The sequence below is a fragment of the Pan paniscus genome, chromosome 6, assembly GCF_029289425.2.
Source record: "Pan paniscus chromosome 6, NHGRI_mPanPan1-v2.0_pri, whole genome shotgun sequence".
In the NCBI taxonomy this organism is placed as follows: domain Eukaryota; kingdom Metazoa; phylum Chordata; class Mammalia; order Primates; family Hominidae; genus Pan; species Pan paniscus.
Genome location: NC_073255.2, coordinates 165,069,329 through 165,090,918, shown reverse-complemented (window position 1 = coordinate 165,090,918; position 21,590 = coordinate 165,069,329). Strand labels below are relative to the sequence as shown.

At 46.9% G+C, this 21,590-nt stretch overlaps 1 protein-coding gene across 3 annotated transcripts in view; it reads left to right on the top strand.

Moving 5' to 3' along the window:
• RBM28 (RNA binding motif protein 28) overlaps positions 1-16,353 on the top strand; it is a 123,912-nt gene extending 107,559 nt beyond the window's left edge. For all 3 annotated transcript variants that reach the window (XM_034964917.3, XM_055115371.2, XM_055115369.2), the window contains one exon: positions 15,181-16,353. In XM_034964917.3, the coding sequence (XP_034820808.1) occupies positions 15,181-15,414 (234 nt within the window). In that variant the 3' untranslated portion in view covers positions 15,415-16,353. The remainder of the gene's footprint in view (positions 1-15,180) is intronic.
• The last annotated feature ends 5,237 nt before the right edge of the window (positions 16,354-21,590 follow it).

The following is a 21,590-nucleotide window of genomic DNA, read 5'->3' as shown; positions in this document are numbered from 1 at the left end:
TTCGCAGACAGTGGGAGCCATTAAAGTCACCAGAGGAGATTCACGTGGTCGAGTCACCACTTTGGAAGATTCAACTGGCAGAGACATATAGGAAGGATTGCAAGGAATAAAACAAGGATTGCGAGAAATACAGGAAGGATTGCAAGAAATAAAAATCAAGGTGACAAATTATTAAAACTTACTTATTTGCCCATTTTTTCATGCATTCATTCATTGAACCAAGAGGCATACATTGAAGGCATACTGTGCACTGGGTACTATGCTAGATCCTAGAGATTCCAAAATGAGAAAGGTACAGCCCTGGAGCTCAGCAGTGACTCAGGAGCATGAGTGAGGGGTAGTGGGGAGACAGAAAAGACAGATTCAAAATAAATTTTGAAGAAAAGAACACCAACCCTCTTTGCCCTAGGGAAAAAGTGATCATATTTCCATACACTTTCCCATCTACAGCTCAATGCTGCTCGTAGAGACACAGAAGGAGTGGGTGAGACTAAGATGCTTCATGTGGACATGGTTGCTGAGGACACCCAGCTGCTGGTATTCAGCAGTTAACTGGGGCTACAGTCCAGGTAAGGGACCAAGGATAGAGACACAATCCAGGCACGCTCTGCAAGGACACAAAAGATGACTTCTTTCGAAATCAGGGTTGTGGGGACCAGCAGGCTCGGGCCAGTGAAACATTTTATAATCTGCAAGGATTTGAGCAGATCAGTACACAGTGAAGGGTGTGGAAAGGACAGAGTAGAGATGGGAGTTTGCTGGTGTGAAGATCAGAAAGAGCTCGGTGGAAGCCACATGCAATAGAGGGCACATTGGAGCTTAGCAGCTCATATAAGTGTGGGGAAAGAGTCCTGCAAGGGACAAAGCAAGAACAGTGACTTTCCCCTCCCTGTAATTATTTAATTGCCCAAATAATCATGTGCATTGCAGAAAATTAGAAAAGGCAGAGAAGCAAAGCCATGAGAAAAAGTCATCCCTCATCACACCACGCTGAGATAACCCCTGTTAATATGTTTGTGCTGATCTGCCCGGACTTGGTAACAGCCTCTTACATCCTCGGTTGGAAGCCAGCCTGGAAACCCTGAAGAAACAAATGACAGCCAAGAGGACGATGGCAACCAGCTCCCCCTCTGGGCGGCATGCTCTTTCTCTCACTTGGTTGGTCTTTCCCATTGGAGCGGAAGGACTCGAGCCATGATCCTTTGTAGAGCTGGACCCTGCCCAGGTACCCAGGGCTGCACAGGCATTTGGAGAGATGTTCTGGAGAAGCAGCAAGAAGCCTTGTGCCCTGCAGAAAGCTGTGATCTGACACATCCTGAGGCGTCCCAAGTCTCCAGCTCTACGTTTGTCCCTAAAGAGGTGTTTTGCCAGACTGCTTGCATAAGCACCTCTAGATAAGCCTCTAGCAGCAAGATTATGGCTCAGTAGGATTCACCACTTGCACCTGCAGCTGGAGTAGGAAAGAAGGCGGGCTTCAGAGCCGAGAATGCAAGCCCCTGGGAAGGCCCTGTGCACTCAGTGCTCTGCCGGGCCCTGGATGGTCCCACGGAAGTGAAAGTCACAATTCATGCCTTCGAGGAATCCATAGTCTTCCAGCAAAAATTTGGAAACAACTCAGAATCACCATGCAAATGTGGCTGTGATAGCAATTGTCTGCCAGGGGGCTGCATGGCATGGTGTCTCCCTGGCTGACCCTGGGGCCGCACTGCCTGGGTTTGAATCCTGGCTCTGCATAGTACTTTGGGTAATCGCTTGTGCTCTCTCTGCCTCCGTTGCTTCATTTGTCACAAAAGCATCACAGGACCCACTTATAGTGTTGCCATGAGAATCGTTTGGATTATTACAAGTAGAGTACTCTGCAAGTGTTCATTATGGATTAGAGCAGGGGCTTTTGAAGCACACGGCATAGTGGAGTTAGTCCGGAAGGCTGCCTGAAGAAGGCGCCTGCTTCGCATGAGCTACGCAGTCCAGCAGGGAAGGAGTCTGAATATGCCTGCTCAGCTGGGTGGAACACAGTGACCAGAAAAATCTATCCATCCTGCTTTTATGCAACCATCGGGCCTGAGGTCTGGTTGTCCCATTATGGCCTGTAATGGAGCCGAGGAGTCAGAGGATCTGTTTGCCCAGGGCCGAGGCAGCTTGTTGCATAACCAGGGTTGCTGTATGGCACTTTGCTGAGGAGGGCATGGCTGAGAAGTGTGTCCCAGCAGCCGGGAGCTCAGGGGGACTCTCCTGGCCTAAGCAGTGCAGCTCCCCAGCACCCACCTCCTACCCACATGTGCCTCAGATGGGAATCATTGTCCTGTGCCAGGAGATATCATTTTCAAAAATAGAGTATCTTTTATTCTGATTAAACAAATAGTGAACATCATAGAAAACATCCAGAAAAGAGAATTAAAATTTCTTATTAATCCACTACCCTGAAATCATGAATGTTTTATATTTTTGATACATGACTTTTCTCTCTCCCTTGTGTCTCTACGTTTGTATATATTTTTTCTATCAGAAATAGTATCATGTAGTACACAGTATTTTGCAAATGCCTTAAGTTTCTTTTCATGTCATTAAATATTCTTCCATGATGTAATTTACAACTCCTGCATTGTGTGAATATGCCATAAATTATTTAGTCAAACTCTATGAATGAAAATTTAGATCATTTTCAATGATTTTTCTCTTTTATAAATAAGGCTCTCATGCATAATTTTATAGATAAATCTCTGCAAATACTCATGCTTATTTCCTTAAGATCATTTCTGAAAGCTGGGTTCACAGGCATGCAAATATTTATGGCCTTGGATGCCCACTGCAAGGGCTCTCGGATGAGACTCTCAGGGATGGCTTCCTTGCTCGATGACCTGAGAAGGCACAGCCTTGCGGGAAGCTGGGCAGAACTCTTCAAGCACCTTGGAGATTCCTCCAGTGCTGAAGTTAAATAGCTGGGACAAAGAAATGTGGGAGGGAGTAGAGTCAGGCAATGTGAAGCCAGGAAGCTTAGATGCCTTTTGGAGAGTCAGGGAACCCAAGGATTACTGGTGGAACCCTGTGAATAATTCCACTGAGGTGAATGAGGTGCCTCAAAGAGGGAGAATCCAGAAAGGACAGACTCTTTTCAGCTCAAAAACCTGCTTGTAGGCCAGGCTGGATGACTCACACCTGCAATCCCAGCACTTTGCGAGGCTGAGGCGGGAGGATTGATTGAGCCCAGGAGTTTAAGACCAGCTTGGGCAATATAGTGAGACGTGGTCTCTAAAAAAAAGAAAATTACCTGGGTATGGTGGCATGAGCCTATGGTTCCAGCTACTTGGGAGAATGAAGTGGGAGGATCGCTTCACCCTGGGACTTTGAGGCTGCAGTGAGCTGTGATCTTGCCATTGCACTCTAGCCTGGGCGACAGAGGGAGACCCTTTCTCAAAACAAACAAACAACACCTGCTTATAACTTTCAAGGGAGCCCTAGGTTTGCCCACACTTTTGGGCTGTGGTCTATCTCTCCCAGTAGGTTGAGCTCCCTGAGGGCAGGAATGTGTCCCTTTTTCATCTCTGCACACCACACAGACAGCCCAGTGATGAAAGATATCTGTTGAGCTGACAGGACAAACTCCGCTCCACCTCACAGCCCCTGCACCTCTTCCTCCTGCATTTTCAGACCAAGGCTCCAGGCATCTTAATACCTGGCTAAGTGTACATTGGAGCATCCTTTCTGGAGGACACTTGGGCAAGGTGCAGCAAAGACCTTAAAACATGCATACCTGTTGACCAGCTATTTCACCCCTCCTAAAAATAATCCAAGATCTCCGGGAACTGCCTCCTGCCTCCTTACATCCTGGACCTTGGCATCCTTGACATTAGGACAAGGGCATCACCTGCCCCGTTACCCATACTCCGCTCCTCCTTGATGCATGGTTAAAATACTCCCTCCTCTAGCAAGCCTGCCCCGACTCCCAGCCAGACCTCTTCTCTACTGCGTGTTAGAGTTAGTTACACGCATGACCTGTCTGAACTTCCAAACCTCAATCTATTTGAGGGCAGGTAGGCAGAATCCGTATCTGTTTTATCTTTATCCCTTTCTGCACCTTGCTGAGTGCAAAGCCAATAGCAGGTTCAGAAAGTTTAATGAAAGGGCACACTTGGAGAAAGCCTTTCGGTCACACCCAGCAGGGCTGTGAAACTGCATCCTTGGCCTGCTGACAATGACATTAGGAATGAGCTATAGAATTGCACAGTCTTCGTAGCAGCAACAGGATTTTCAACCCCACTTTTCAGAATCACAGTCTAAAATTTAGTGGAGCAAGTGGAGGCTGGAAGGGGTGAGGGGTGTTAGCCAAACACACACAGATGCTCTGGAATACATGTGATCTGATAGTAAGTTCCAGGCTCAGTTCCTGAGCTAACTTGCTTTTTATTTATTTTGTAATACAAATATGAATTCTTTACAATAAGATCTAGCATGCAGAACTTTTGGTTTTTGGCTTCTTTTTTTTTTTTTTTTTGAGACGGAGTTTTGCCCTTGTCGCCCAGGCTGGAGTGTAATGGAGTGATCTTGGCTCACTGCAACCTCCACCTCCTGGGTTCAAGCGATTCTGCTGCCTCAGCCTCCTGAGTAGCTGGAATTACAGGCACCCGCCACCATGCCTGGCTAATTTTTGTATTTTTAGTAGAGACAAGATTTCACCATGCTGGCCAGGCTGGTCTCGAACTCCCAACTCACGTGATCCACCCACCTTGGCCTCCCAAACTGCTGGGATTACAGGCGTGAGCCATCATGCCCAGCCGGCTTTTCTTTTAGAAGAGGTCTCTCTCTGTTGCCCAGACTGGAGTGCAGTGGCAAGATCGCAGCTCACTGCCTCTTCGACCTCCCATGCTCTGTCTCTCCTCCCACCTCAGCCTCCCGAATAGCTAGGACCATGTGTATGTCACCACACTTAGCTAATTAATTAATTAATTTATTTATTTATTTATTTTTGATAGAGACAGGGGGGTCTCCCTATGTTGCCCAGGTGTTCTTGAACTCCTGGGCTCAAGCAATGCTCTCACCTTGGCCTGTTAAAGTGCTGAGATTATAGGCGCAAACCTCCGTGCCTGGCCAAAGGCTGTAAATATATGCAGAGTACCTATGAAACTCCCCTGAGTTTCAGGGAGGATTTAATTAAGTACAATTTGATTCAAAAGAGCCAGCCTCCTGAAACAGGATTTTATGAGAGACGGAAAAGAGCCACTGTCCTGACACTTGTCAAAGACTGGGAGGACAGGCGGGCCCTGGCATCTTCTTTTTCACATCCCCAAAAGCAGCACCTTTCTATTGATAAGAACTGAATTCTTATTGGCAACATAGTTAATTACTAATGGTAAATGTCCACTTTCTGACAAGGAGAACTACTGAGAGAGCTAACGCAGGCCATGCTGGTGGAGGACACCAGCTGCAGTCAACACTGCATGGTGGGTTGCAGCACTCCAATGTTGGAAATGAGAAAATTGAGGCTCAGAGAGGTGAATCAACCTGCTTACACTTACCTAGCAGAGCCCAGACACTAGGCTTAGTCAGTCTTACTGAGAAGTCAGGGTTCTTTCCCCTGTCCCAGTGAGTCTCACTCTGGCTACACATCAGAGGCTCCTGGTGCCCAGGTCTCAGTCCAGCCCAATAAAACTAGAATCGCTGGGCTTTGTGATAGGCATTCAATTTGTTTTGTTTGTTTGGTTGGTTGGTTTTTTTTTTTTTTGAGACTGTGTCTTGTTCTGTTGCCCAGGCTGAAGTACAGCAGCTTGATCACGGCTCACTGTAGCCCCAACCTCCCAGGCTCAGGTGATCCTCCCACCTCAGCCTCCCGTGCCACCACCCTCAGCTAATTTTTTGTAGAGATGGGGTTTTACTATGTTGTCCAGGCTAGTCTTGAACTCCTAGGCTCAAGGGATCCACTCACCTCGGCCTCCCAAAGTGCTGGGATTATAGGCACGAGCCACCACGCCGGGCCAGCATTCATATTTTTAAAAAGCTCTCTCGGAGCTGTAATGAGCAACTAGAGTTGAGAGGCCTTTACCTCTCGGCTTCTGAACTCACAGGGAGCACTGACTGACAGATGTGATAGAGACTCCCACCCGGGAGCTGTTAAGGCAGATGCTGCCCTGGGCACCACCACGCCTCAATTAAGACAGAAACGCTGGGGGTGGGATCTGCACATTCACATATATACTTTAAAGCTCCTCTGGTGATTCTGAAATGCAGCCAGTGTTGAGAATTAGAGCTCAAAGGCTTAAACCAAATTGCTTCTTCAGGCCTTCCCCTTAGGTAGCCAACTAGCCCCCAACCTGACTAGGGCAGTTCCTGGGGTCCCATTTAAGCTGTGGGGAGTGAGGGTGGAGGAGAAAAATAATCAATATTTGACAATCCAGTATGCAAAGATGTCATCAAATGTTCAAAAACAATTCCTGATCTCAAGTCAATTGAGTGGCTCCCAGCAAGTTTGTTGATAAATTTACTTGACATCATCTTCCTTTACAGAAAAAGCAAAATACACTTTAGTCTTTGCTTAGGAAAGTGATTTTTGAAAATGTCATGAATGGGGTCCAGATGAATGAGGTTCACTGGAAACAAAGGGGACTTGGCAGACAGGTAGAGAATGGAATCTTACCGTGCATCTATTACACACAGCATCTGTATGCAAAGCGGGCAAGAACTGCTGAAGGGGAAAACAAAAGAAGTTTAACATTCGATGCATAAAGGAGGGCAAGTGAACCCAGGGCAGAGAGCCTGGGAAGGAAGACGGGCTGGGGGCTGGGGAAGCAGGGGAACTGTACAGGATGGATTAAGCCTGTTTCTTCTGGATGATGCCCAGGCTCAGCTATACCAGCTGTGTCTGACCTTGGCAGGGCCTGCATGCCCCTCCTCTCTCCTTCCTCCCTCCCTCCCCTGCCAGTGGTGCTACCTCAGCCTCCCTCCTCCTGAAAGGCCTGGGTATCCTCTCTTTAGGAGAGCACAAGAATTGCTGGGGAACGATAATTACAGACAAAATCTCTCAACTCAGAAAACCTCTTCACAAAGGTAGAAAAGAAAGAAAACAGTTTTATTATTGCACAAGCATTCAACCAGAATGGGACACGCATGCCAGGTGATCTGCGAAGAGATTGCAAAGACAGAAAGGAGTCTTACCTTTTGTCCAGCCAAGCAGTTCCAATCTGTTACATACGTGTTCTCACGTTAAAAAATAACTAGTTTTCAGGGGACTAGTTCTATTTGTCACACATAGTTCATTCTAAAGTCACCTGGTTATTGGAGTGGCCATCTGTGTTTGCTAATTGCCTTTATCCAAAGGAAAAATAAACTTCTTATTTCTTTATGGCAAAAGGTAGTTTTGCAAGTTGGAGCTGAAGTTAGGCTCCTATGCTTCTCTAGAGACTAGAAGATGGGGAGCTATGTTCCTTGATGATTACCTTTCAAAGGGATGATTCCCAGGTCCTTGGAGAAAGACATACCTGGGTCCTAAAGTTGGCAAGAGGCTTATTTAGCTTTTCAAAAGATTTACATACATTTAAAAGAGACAGAGAAAGAACTACTGATTACAGGTTTCCAAAAGTAAGTGCTCTAGGAAAAGGAAGTGAGATGATGGGCTGGGAGAGTCTCTTCTGTTACTTTCTCTTCTTTCTTTCTTTCTTTTTTTTTTTTAGACAGAGTATTGCTGTGTCATTTTGTCATCCAGGCTGGAGTGCAGTTGCCCGATCTCGGCTTACTGCAACCTCCACCTCCCTGGTTCAAGCAATTCCCCTGCCTCAGCCTCCAAGTAGCTGGAATTACAGGCGCACGCCACCATGCCTGGCTAATTTTTTTGTATTTTTGGTAGAGACGGGGTTTCACCATGTTGGTCTTGAACTCTTGACCTCAGGCAATCCGCCCACCTTGGCTTCCCAAAGTGCTGGGATTACAGGCGCGAGCCACCGTGCCCGGCTCTTCTGTTATTTTCAACAGGGAAAATTAAGCCTCTACTTCGGTGGCTGGGTGCAGTGGCTCACGCCTATAATCCCAGCACTTTGGGAGGCCGAGAAGGGTGGATCTCTTGAGGTCAGGAGTTCAAGACCAGCCTGGTCAATATGGTGAAACTCCATCTCTACTAAAAAATACAAAAATTAGCCGGGTGTGGTGGTGCTTGCCAGCTACACGGGAGCCTGAAGCAGGAGAATCTCTTGAACCGAGGAGGCAGAGGTTGCAGTGAACTGAGATCATACCACTGCACTGCAGCCTGGGTGACAGAGCGAGACTCCATCTCCAAAAAAAATAATAATAATTAAAAAATAATTTTAAAACAGGCTCTAGTTTCTTTGTTTGTTTTAGAGACAGGATCTTGTTCCGTTGCCCAGGCTGAAGTGCAATGGCGTGATCTTGGCTCATTGCAGCCTTGACCTCCTGGGCTCAAGTGATCCTCCTACTTCGGCCTCCCAGCTAGCTGGGACTACAGGCACTTGTCACCATGCTCAGCTAATTTTTAAATTTTCTGTAGAGATGGAGTCTCACTATGTTGACCAGGCTGGTCTCGAACTCCTGAGCTCAAGAGATCCTCCTGTTTTGGCCACCCAAAGTGCTGGGATTACAGGCGTGAGCTACCACACCTGACTGTAAACCTCTTATTTTTAATGTGAATTTATCCTTACCGAATTGAGCTTTGGCTTTCATGGGGAGGGGAATGAATATTTGGTCCCAGCAGTGGGTGTCAGCTCATGACATGAGAAAATCGAAGGAGTAGCCAGCCTTAAACTGGATTTGATCTTGCAACCTTAGGAGGGAACTGGGATGGTACAAGGGTGGAGCAAGCGCCTTTAGGAGCCTCCAGGGCTTGGGTAGTTTCTGAATTTGACTGGGATGTTAGTAACGGAGGTGGTCCCTCCAACCACAGAGCTCCTGACCCCTCCCCCTTCCTGCTCTTCTGGATCTCATCCCACATCCTGTGTCCCTCTTATCCCACACCTAACACTCGGTGTCATATTTGAGCTCTCTGTAGGGGAGGAAGGCTGTTGGGGGTGCTGGACTGGTGTGGGTCCTGGGCTGTGGCTTCTTCCTTCCCTCCTCTCGGCAGCACAGCTCACAGCTTCTGCTCTACTCCAAGTAGACTCTAACCCACTGGAAACTGCAGCCAGTTCTGCAGAAAGTTCAAATCTTTAGGGACTTCATAAATTAGCCTTTACTGCTAAGTTCTCTGGAAAAAAAAAAAAGAGACAGAGAGAGAATTGGGGAGTGGGGGCAGGGGGAGGGGTTGCAAAGCACAGCACAATCACTGCTTCCTCTTCCCAAACTCTGAGTGTCCACATTGCAACCAATGAGAAGCACCATCAGGAAGGGGCCATGGGGGTGGCAGAGTTGGTGCAGGGGATGCTGACTGGCCAAGAGGCACTGGATGACCCTGGGCAGAGCAGGAGTGCGGGCGGGAGGGATAGTGCTGAGGTACTGTGACAGCATTTGCTTTGTGTTAGCACAGTCTGAGCAGCACCTTGAATTTTTCGTTTGTAAGCATGTGCGGTGTGTGCCTTTCTATGTTTATGTTAGGGAATTCAGAGCAGGCTCCTGCATTTCTGCTCATGTGTGTATCTCTGAGGATGTTTTGCTGTTGCCAGTTGTCATCAGGCCTTCAGCTAATTGGATGGAGCCCACCCACATGGTGGAGGGTAATCTGCTTTACTCAAAGCCCACCGGTTTAAATGTTAATCTCATCCAAAACACCCTCACAGAAACACCCAGAATAGTGTTTGGCCAGCTATCTGGTACTGTGGCCCAGCCAGTTTGATATAAAATTAACCATCACAGTAAGGGATGTAGGGAAGGGGAGGCAAATTGTTGAGTCCCAAACACTATTTCAGCTGTCCCAGCTCCCTTCATAATGAAACAGGAGTAAAATGGAGCAATGGGTGGATGGGAGGATGGAGATGGATGGGCAGATAAGTGGATGGGAGGATGGATGGATAGGAGGATGGGTGGATGAGAGGATGAACTGATGGATGGATGGATGGGGGGATGGGTGGATGGATGGAAGGATGGATGGATAGAAGGATGGATGGATAGGAGGATGGAGATGGATGGAAGGATGGAGATGGATGGGAGGATGGATGAATAGGAGGATGGATGAATGGTAGGATGAATGGGTGGGAGGATGGATGGATGAAAAGATGGATGGATGGGAGGATGGATGGATGGGAGGATGGATGGATGGGAAGATGGATGGATGAAAGAATGAATGGATGGGAGGATGGATGGATGGATGAATGGGAGGATGGAAGGATGGAAGGATGGACAATAGGAGGATGGAAGGATGGATGGATGGGAGGATGGATGGGTGGATGGGAGGATGGAGATGGGTGGGAAGATGGATGAAGAGGAGGATGAATGAATGAGAGGATGAATGGATGGGAGGATGAATGGATGGGAGGATGGATGATGGAAGGATGGATGGATGGGAGGATGGACTGATGGAAGGATGGATGATGGGAGGATGGATGGATGGAAGGATGGATGGATTCCGGGAAGATGGATAGAAGAACATAGACAGATGGGTGGATGGGGCGGTGTCTATGTAGATAATAGACAGGGATAGACAGACCCTAGTACTGGCAACTTTTCAGACACTATGAGATGGAAATTTTCAAAAATACAAAATTGGAGACTGACAGAGCAGAAAGGCCAACTGACCCAACTCTAAATTTCCACATGAGGAATTTACACCCAGAGAAGAGTGACTTCCTCAAGCTCACACATGGGTTAATAGCAGAGGTTCTATTACCTCCTGGCCTGGTTACTGAGATTGGCATAGGAATGAGGTATGTACACACCAGATCAAGTGAGGCTAAACTGCAGGAGCAAACTACCTCTGAAATCTCAGAGGCCTTGCACCTCCCAGGCTTCTTGCATGCTTACACAATGCGCCCAAGTCAGCTTGGAGGAGGAGCTCTATTCCACATCCCGCCCTGACACCTCAGCATGTGGCCCGAGTTGGCATGTTGGGTGCCAGCTCCTACATGCATCAGCCCAGAAGCAGCATCAGTCACTTTTCTATCAGCCACATGGCCCCTAACTAATGGAAGAGGGTCAGAAAAGTGGGTGGGTACATGGATATTTGATGAGAAATGAAAGTTTCCACAAAAGAGTAGTTTTTCATCTCTTTGCGGGTCCCCAGTGTTTCCTTTTCTACATTTTTTAACCAAACAAGTTGCCCCAGGATATCTCCAAAACCCAAGGGTCTCCTCTGAGCTCTTGGAACCTCCAAGGAGTCTAATTTGACTTTGCACAGAATGCCTCCACCTTTCACTACTGTAGAATTTGGTGTGCTTTTTTGTATGTGAAGGCTAAACCATTTACTGACATTTTCACCTAAAGCACAGCAGCATCACCCCAGGGACACACTGTGTTTGGTCTCTCTCTCACTGCTACTCACTCACCTTTAGGACATTGGCTGTCCAATTTTCAGGCTTTTAAAACTTGTTCCTCCTAGAATGTGGTTTGTTAATAAGTATTGATCAAGCATTATGATAGTTACAAGAATCTTATAGGTTTGCATCGCTAGAACCCTCACAAACTGTTTATTTCCTTTGAGTCTCCTTGCCTGTACTTGAAATAAGCTGCCACATGGAGTCAGGCGGGTTTGAATTGCTTGGCTCCCCAGTGGTGTTAGTAATGAAAGCATTCTTTTCTAACGGCATTGGTGTTCTCTTTTTTTTGTTTTGAGATGGGGTCTCACTCTGTCGCCTTGGCTTGAGAGCAGTGGTGTGATCAAGGCTCATGGTAGCCTGAACCTCCCAGGCTCAAGCAGTCTTCCCACCTCAGCCTCCCAAGTAGCTGAGACTACAGGTGTGTGCCACCATGCCTGGCTAATTTTTGTATTTTTGTACAGACGCGGTTCCACCATGTTGGCTAGGCTGTCCTCAAACTCCTGAGCTCAAGCAATCCACCTGCCTCAGCCTCCCAAAGTGCTGGGATTACAGGCATGAGCCACCACATCTGGCTAATGTTATTTAAATACATTTAAATAGAGCTTTTTATTAAAATAACAAAAAACAAAGAATAACAAATATTAATTTAAAATAGGATATACAGTTGGAGTTAGACCTAAAGAAATACAAATACCTAGGCATAAGCCAGTATCCTCATTACTTGTGTTGTCATTCTTTATTTGGTTTAATTCTTAGGCTCATGTAGAATTAATTGAGTCTTACATTTCTTAGGTGTGTTTCAAATCTGGTCAGATTTGTCAAGAGTCCTGGTCTCCAGCTTTGATCTTCAACTTCTTTCTTTCTTTTTTTTTCTTTTCTTTTTCTTTTTTTTTTTTTTTGAGATGGAGTCTCGCTCTTGTTGCCTAGGCTGGAGTGCAATGGCGCCATCTCAGCTCACTGCAACCTCCACCTCCCAAGTTCAAGTGATTCTCCTGCCTTAGCTTCCTGAGTAGCTGGGATTACAGGTGCGTGCCACCACGCCCGGCTAATTTTTGTATTTTTAGTAGAGATGGGGTTTTGCTATGTTGGCCAGGCTGGTCTCGAACTTCTACCTCAGGTGATCTGTCCACCTCGGCCTCCCAAAGTGCTGGGATTACAGGCATGAGCCACCATGCCCAGCGGGATCTTCAATTTCTAATAAAGAATTCCCTCCTGACTTCTTACAGTTTTCCCCAAGAAGGCTTTGGTTTCTTCTGGGCATCTTTATCTCCATCCTGCTTTGGGCCCTGCAGATAGAAAGAGAGTAAATAGGGAGTAAATAGAGTAACATGTGATGTTTCCAGAATGTTAGAAACTCGTGAGTGCCCTTTTTCTGAATCAGCAGAGGATTTTCCTTACCTGAATTCATTTCTGAGCCTCAGCTCTCTGCTGAGTACATTCTCGCAAATCTCCACAGAAAGGCCCCTTAGCCACCAGGTCTCTGAAAAGGTTAGATTGCAAGCCAACCCTTGATTTTGCCTGGCTCTGCAAACCCTGCTCTTTTGTACCTACGAAGCAGGCCATTCCAGAACATGACTTTTTTTTCTTTTTGATTCCTTTTTTTTTTTTTTTTGATAGGGTCTTCCTCTGTCACCCTGGCTGGAGTGCAGTGGCACGATCTCGGCTCATTACAACCTCTACTCCCAGAGTTCAAGTGGTTCTCGTGCCTCAGCCTCCTGAGTAGCTGGGATTACAGGTGCACGCACCATGACTGACTAATTTTTTTTGGTGTTTTTAGTAGAGACAGGGTTTTGTCATGTTGGCCAGGCTGGTCTTGAACTGACCCCAGGTGATCCACCCACCTCAATCTCGCAAAGTGCTGGGATTACAGGCATGAGCCACCGTGCATGGCCCAGAACATGACTTTTAAAGTTATTTTAATCAGAAGGTGACACAGAGACACAAAGTGACTTCTACTGAAGCCTCCCTGTGTGCTCAGCAGGATCCCAGGGGATAGTAAAATAGAAAAGTGTCAAAAGAGCTTTCAGTCACTGCAGGCAGAAGTTCCTGGAGAGCTGGGTCCACAGCTCCATGGCCCAAATGTCACAGAGCTGACTCGATGAGATGAACTCCCAGCATCATGGGGTTCATTATTCCTGGGCTCAGACCACTTGTGAGCCACACCGTTTCCTGTGGTTTAAGCACATGCTGCAAGTCTGAAGTCTCCTGCCAAGAGTCAGGGCTGGTGTCCATTTCTACCATCTCACCAGGTCACCAAGTGCTCTTGCTCAAGTGCAGGAAGAGAGTTGGAGCTCGGTAAAGCCACAGAGCCTAAGCCTCCATCAGCCTATGTGGCAAGGAGGATGGGAGAATCAGGAAGGGCCACACTGCTGGGTTGTGCTGTGTTCTGGCAGGGAGTCATTCTTGGGGGAGTTCAGGCTGTTGAATCCTGGTTATTTGCGAAGGGCTTGGAGAAGCCTTTGGCATGAATGGAGCTCTCCTCCTTAATAAGGCTGAACCAAATTGGTTAATAAAGTTACCCAATGCTGTTTCTACCAACAGTGTCCAAATTATGCCTCAATTCTGTGGCCACAGCTGCCCTGGGGGGTGGCGTGAAAGCTGCTTTAGGAACTGCAGATGTAGAAATCGTTACCATGTATTGAGTGCCTGCTGAAAGCCAGGCTCTCTGTGAAGCTTTTACTTGATTATCTTATTTAAGACACACAGTATTCTCCATGAAGAGCATGTTCTGTGAGGGAACAACCAAAGGGAGAAAAATTCAACAGGGGGAAGGTCTTGGTCCCAGGAGGAACTGTCCTAGTGAGGTGACCTGCTCCCCACAGTGCAGGTCACCTGGAGAGGAATGACCCTGCCCTCTCAGGCACCCTCCCCATCCCCCGATGCCTCCTCCACCCACCCAGTGCTAGGGCAAGCAGAGCCATCTCTAAGCCAGGCTGTCCCCAGGCCTGCTTCGCTTCAGAAGAGAGTGCTCACTGAGCACTGTGCCACGTGCTTATCCTTCCATGATCTTGTTTTATCATCAACATAATCTTATAAGGGAGAATATTTTTGCCTCCATTTTACAGATGAGGACACTGAGGCATAAAGGGGACAAAGGCTTGCTCATGATTCTGCAGCTAAATGCTGGCAGAGCTAAGTTCTACACACGTTCAATCTGACTGTCACCCCCTAAGGTAACCTGCCAAGTTCTGAGTCAGTCTCCATGGCCCCACCCCTTGGTGTCACAGTTGGGTGACTAGGCACATTGAGAATCTCAGGCAGGGTTAGGAGAGCCTGAAGAATTGTGGAGGAAGGTCAATTACCCTGTAAAACTGATCAATCAACAGATAAGAACAGAAATAAGCAATCTGGATTGCAGATGGTATTAGCCGGCTAGGACGGCCATAACAGAATACCACAGATGAGCTGGCTTAAACAACAGAAATTTACATCCTCACAGTTTTGGGGCTGAGAATCCAAGATCAAGGTGCCCACAGACTTAGTTTCTGGTGAGGCCTCTCTCTTTGGCTTGCAGACATAACCTTCTCATTGTGTCCTCATGTGGCCTTTTCTCTATGCATGCTCATCCCCAGTGTGTCTCTGTGTGTCCACATTTCCTCTTTTATAGGGACATCAGTCAGATTGGATTGGTGCCCCACCTCATTTAACCTTAATCACCTCCTTAAAGATCCTATCTCCAAACACAGTTACATTGGTGATTAGGAATTCAATGTATGAATTTTAGGGGACACGGTTGAGCTCGTAACAGATTATTCAAAGCTCTTTTTCCCTCCTGCAGCAGCCCCCACAGCAGTGGGCACAGTCAGCAGCAATTCGGGTGTCAGCCCCTCTCTGCAAGGATTGGGGGCCAGATGCTCCCTCCCTGGAAGCCACATCAACGACAGACCACTGCTCTACTGAGAATTCAATAAAGACTTTTTACAGAACATTACTACAGCTCTTTTTACAGACTCCTACAGTGCTATACAACCCAACATTTACATGTAATTTTCACTTCAGCAAGATCTTTTAAATTTAAAATCTCAGCACAGTCACTGAAGCCACAACTCCCTATCTAATCAAAGTTTCTATCAATGTTAAAAGTTGGTTGTTGATTTTTTTTTTTGAGTCCTCAAAGCTGTCTGTGATTCCAGAGAGCTATGTTCTTCCCATATACAAAACTGTTCCCCTGATCCCATATCTGGAATAGTTTTTCCAATGAAAGAATGGTTTTGCGAGAAGACACACATGCCTTGGTAAACTAGCTCTCACAAAGAAGGAGGAGGAGGGGAGGAGGAAGAGAAGCCCTGATTTGTAGGGGTTTACCAATTTCCATGGTATAAATACTTGCACCACGATAGATTTCAAGCTACTAATGATTTTAAAAATTGGCTTACAAAGCTCCAGAATATTTTACACCTGGCTCTCACAAGCCACTATAAGTCTGCTCCTGCACGTCACTGCTTGTGTCTCTCATGGTCACAAAAGCCCATTTTATAGATTTTAATCTGGGTCAGGGGTAAAATCTGTGATCTTGATCAAAATGAAGTCAACTAGCCCCACCAGGACTCAATCTCACCATCCGGTTTCCATTCTCGCCATGCTTTAAACCCTGAGCACAGGGTTTAAAGCTGTGCTGGGAAGCAGGAGGAGACAAAGGACCCCTCAATCCCCTGGTGCCTCGAGGATATTCTCTTTCTCTCCCTTCCTCTGTAGTTCACTCTCCAGCTCATTCCCAGGTCCCGGGTGAGCTACCTGAAGTGGTCATGATAATACTAATAAGCTGATTTCAGAGAAGAGTTTAGTTCATTGCACCTTTGGGAAAGACCTCGGCTGGTGCTTTCCTAGGATAACAAGCTTCAGTGAAACTAACAGGGACCTGAGCACAGGTCACAGATCCATGTTCATCTAATACATGCTTCTGGTAAACCTCCCCAATTTAGAAGGACCACACATTTGCTGGAAATCAGAGTCACCCCACTGGCCATGGGCATTTTCATGGGGTCTTGGTCTGCGTGGAAAAGTGAAAAGTCAGTGAAGAGCAAATCCGGGTTGGATTGGTGGCAGGTGGAACAGCTGCCCAAGCATGCAGTGCTTTGTCTGGAATGGAACATCTCTATTTTTCATTCACCAAAGGTTGTGGGGGCTTCAACAAGTGCTTCCAGCCTGACTTCCTGCTGATGACAGGTGGTCAAGGTGATGTTCAAGTTCTCCTTGGGTCCTCAGTGACTGTCTGCACTCCATGTGTGTGAAAACGTGCAAGGAACTTTCATCCCAGAGGCAGAACTGAGGCGTTCCAAGGGGGCAGGCCATTGAATGTTCAGAATTCCAAGTTCATGGCTAGGATGTGATATTTAAGAGGCAAACGATGATCTGGGAGCAGACCTTGGAGAAAACTGGGATTGGAGGAGATATACTCTACCAAATTAAATATAAGTGGGAACTGCAGCAGGCATCTGACCTGGAACAGGAGGTTTCCAGAGCAGCTGGCATGGTGAAGGAAGGACACACAGAATTGGAATTCCCCCACCCCGTCCTCTGACTGCTCTTGTTCCTCCATCAGGCAAGACTTGCTGGGAAGCAGGAGGAGACAAAGGACCCCTCAATCCCCTGCTGCCTCGAGGATATTCTCTTTCTCTCCCTTCCTCTGTAGTTCACTCTCCAGCTCATTCCCAAGTCCTGGGTGAGCTAGCTGAAGTGGTCATGATAATACTAATAAGCTGATTTCAGAGAAGAGTTTAGTTCATTGCGCCTTTGGGAAAGACCTGGGCTGGCGCTTTGCTAGGATAACAAGCTTCAGTGAAACTAACAGGGACACTAACTCACTCCACTGCTATATTCTTATTTTATATGCTGAAGGTGTCAATAGTCACTACCATAAGTAGAATCTGCTTTTCCTCTGGCAGTGGAAAGGCTAAATTGTAAATGGTGTCTTCAGGCCTTCTCTCCCTTCTAGGACTTCTCTGAGTTCAGGGGAGGGTGGACACAGATGGCTTCAAACCTTCCCCTACCCTTGGGGTCCCTGGTCAGTGTTCTCCATAGTGTATGACGGCATTGGAAACATCAGTAATGACTATCCTTTCTCTTACACCCATACCCTCTCTTTACTCATAGTATTATTTTGAGGAATACATGAAAGTATAATCATTGTAACTGAGCATCTACTATGTGCCAAATCCTGTGCTAGATATTTTTAAATATTATTTCCGAACCTAATAAAAACATCGTGCCATTTTATAGATGAAGAAACTGAGACTCAAAGAAGCTAACATTTGCTCACAGTCAGTGAGTGTTTAGGTTTTAGCTCATGTCTTTTAATCTCTATTTTTTAAATTGTTATTTTATTTTTTAAAAAAGTAAAATAAAATGGAGTCTCACTATGTTGCCCAGGCTGGTCTCAAACTCCCAGGCTCAAACCATCCTCCCACCTTGGCCTCCCAAAATTCTGGGATTATAGGCGTGAGACATCGTGCCCAGCATTTTAAACTCTAAGGCTCACATTTTTCTACTACACTACCATGTTATATAAAACATGGCATCAGACAGCACAAAATTAGGTTGTGCTGCAGTTACAGGCAGCCTGAAAATCTTGGTGGCTTACAACAACAAAGTTTTACTCCATCCTCACGTGCAATGCATGATACACACGCCTCACGTCTCATCTCGGAGCTCGGTTTCCTAGTATTCCAGGATTCCGGCTGGTGATGGAAGAGCCACCAGACTGTTGCCAGTTCCCATGCTAGAGGGAGAGGGAGCTCTGGAGGGTCTAAAACTATCAGCGAAATGCCCTGGCATTCAGTTGGCACATGTCACTTCTACCCACAACCCATTGGCCAGAATTTTACATTACTCTTCCAAACCACAAGAGGGAAGTGTAATCCCCCTGGACAGCTGAGAATAAAAAGTACATGGCAAGCAACACTAAAACCTGCCACGAGTGTCTGGCACTGGGCTTGGCCCCTACATGATTAATAAACGCTATTTCACGCTCCCTTTCCTTCCCCAGCTATGAACAGATTATGGTGAAATCATTCATTTTGGACCAAGAGACAGGCATAATGAACAGGCCCTCCATTCTGTACTCTTCCTGGTTTGCACCTGCGTCATAGGATGCTGGCTCAGATTTCTCCAGGGCCTGAGTCTCCAGTGCCTTGATGTCCGACCATGTCTCAGGGGTTTCCATCAGTCATTCTCAAGTGCTGTGTTGCAGATGATAAATGACGTTCACATGCACAACACATGACACCCTCCCATGGGCATCCAACAGGGTCAGAGCTACAGGCAGTCTCTGTCTGGCAGCTGTAACTCCACCACTTCTTCCTTTCAGGGAGGCATATTGGAATGCAACTAAGCAGCAGGGGCATTACTATAGGACCATATTGAATCTGTTCTAATTGATTTTTAAAAAGTCATCAACGATTTGAGAACTTCAACAGTTCATTATCCATAGCCAACTGCCTAGGACACACCTCCTAAGTGCTCCAGGCATACAGCATGTCAGGATACCACCATTGAAGAAGCACTGGTCAAGAAGAAGCCGGAGCAACCAGTTGTAAAATGAAAAGTAGTGCCAATTTGTCCACAGCGTGCCAAAGAATTGATTGGAAGAACATTTTGTCCATACTCACTGAATTAGCTAGTTGTCTTGGCACTGTGTAGACACAGCCTGAGTATTAAGAATGTGAGCATAGTATCAATCATCAAACCACAGAATGTTAGACTGGAAGGAATCTCCAGAGATATTTTTCATACATTCCCCTCATGTCACAGATGAGGAAACTAAGGAACAGGCAGGCTAAAAGATTTGCTTAAGGACATGTAGCACATGTCCTTAAGCACAATTGTCAACTGTTGTTTTAGAAAAGAGGTTAATGTGGGCACATCTTCACTCACTGCATTTTTAACATTTTCTTTAGCTATTTCAGAATCAAGATGCCCACTGAATGTCATTGCGTACTTTTTCTAAAAGTAGACAAGAATTTGAGAAACACCCCGTGATGCAATGGTTCATTGCTTAAACTTGCTGCTGACTCATTTGCCCTCCACCATTTTTTTCCCAACTTCTCTCTTGGCATCCGGCACTTCCACTGGCTCTTTTCTCCAGCTTGTCCCATTCTCCTGGTCTGGGCTGGGCAACAGGATGCAGTGACGTCATGTTCGCGTGTCCTCATTGGGTGGTGGGCGGGGCTCAGAGGTGAGGTCCCTTGGTGAATCGCCCTGGGCGCCTGAGTAGGCCTCCTGGCCTCCAGGCTGAAGCAAGCCACCTGCTGCCCAAAGGGCAGACTGCTCTGGGCCAAAAGGAGTCTGTGGAACAAGGACGCCAAGATGTTCATGCTTTATCGTTTTCCTTTTTGGGATACGGTCTCACTCTCTTGCCCAGGCTGAAGTGCAGTGGTGTGATCATGGCTCACTGCAGCCTCGTTCTCCTGGGCTCAAGAGATCCTCCCACTTCAGCCTCCTGAGTAGCTGGGACTACAAGTGTGCACCACCATGCTTGGCTAATTTTTAATTTTTTTTTTGTTGTTGATACAGGGTCTCCCTATGTTGCCCAGGCTGGTCTTAAACTCCTGGCCTCAAGCAGTCCTCCTGCCTCAGCCTCCCAGAGTGCTGGGATTACAGGCAAGAAACTCACACCCAACCAGGTTTCATCTTTTTGATAAAGGACAAATGCCCCCGTCCAAACAAACAACTCCTGTAGGTCACACTTCAAGTGTTTGCTGGGGGAGAAATCCCATCCAAAAATAGTCTTTCTGTTGGAAAGAAAGAAAGGAATAGTGGCTCACTCCTGTAATCCCAGCACTTTGGGAGGCCAAGGCAGAAGGATTGCTTGAGCCCAGGAGTTTGAACCAGCCTGGGCAACATAGCAAGATCCCTTCTCTACAAAAAAATTTAAAAATTAGCCGGGTGTGGTGGTGTGTGCCTGTGGTCCCTGCTATGGGGAGGCTGAGGCAGGAGGATTGCTTGAGCCTCGGAAGTGGAGGCTGCAGTGAGCTGTGATTGCACCACTGCACTCCAGCCTGGGTGACAGAGTGAGACCCTATCTCAAAAAAACCCTAAAAAACAAACAAAAAACACAAAAATAGTCTTTGGGTCAGGGCCCTCCCTACTCTCGCTTAACTGTGAATTGCGCTTTTTCATTCGCTTCAGGTTCCTGCCTCTTGAAATGTCTTTGGTTTGAGCTAGGCAACTTTGTGGTGGTCCCTTGAATCCCTATCCCCCTCCTTATCCCCCCATCCCCTTTTCTCAAGTCAACTTCAGAGGCCTTGGAGGCTCCTGCTTCAGGGCCTGTGAGGGAAGGAATTCCAGACAACTTCTGTATGGTCCTGGGGCTGAGGAATCGGCTCAGTGGCCAAGATATAGGCTCTCCACTGTCACTGCCCAGTCTAGGATTTTGGCAGCTCTCCCAACCCCACAGGCCCAGATGCAGGAGGAATCTTTGGCATGGACAGAGAGCTCTTAGGCCTGGGGCCAAAAGTCAGCCCTTTACCCCAGATGAACACATGGGGCTGCCCCTCCTCTGCACAGAGTACCTCTTTCCCTCACCCCTAGGTTTACACAGCTTAGAGAAGTGTCTGGAGTCTGGTGGGTTTGGGGAGCAGGGAAGATGGAGCCACAGAGTAATGTCCTGGGACAACTCCCCCTTGACCCCCAACAAATAAGAGGGGGAGGAAAAGACCTATAGCTTGAGAGTGGATTCTGGGTCACACTGGTTACCCCTCTTTCCTGGGTTTGATGCATCATTTAAAAGATGCTATGGAAAGTCTTGTCCTTCCAGTTCTTTCTTGTTGGCTTTGGTACAAAGCTACAAACACAGACACACACACACATACCCGACTCCATCCTGTAACACACATACCAGTCATTTCTTCTTGGCCACTAGGTCAGATTCTGGAAAACCCTAGTTGTAGAAGAATTTATGGCTAAAGAATTTAAGACTTTAAGGGAAAGTAGAATTGGAGAACAAAGGTCGGGAATGAACTAGAGAAAATCCTTATAATTGGTTTTGCATTCAGAAGAGAGCCCAATCCAAGAGCACACTGAATAAATAACATTTTCAGTTGTTTTGTCTGCTGCTGGCACAAGCGTGAACTGGCTCAGCCAAGCTAGCGAGTAAATTGACAGCGTGTCTAATAACTGGAACGCATCTTCCCTGAGGCCCAGCAACACCACTTATAGGGGTCTACTCTACAGAAGCATGTTCAAGGATGT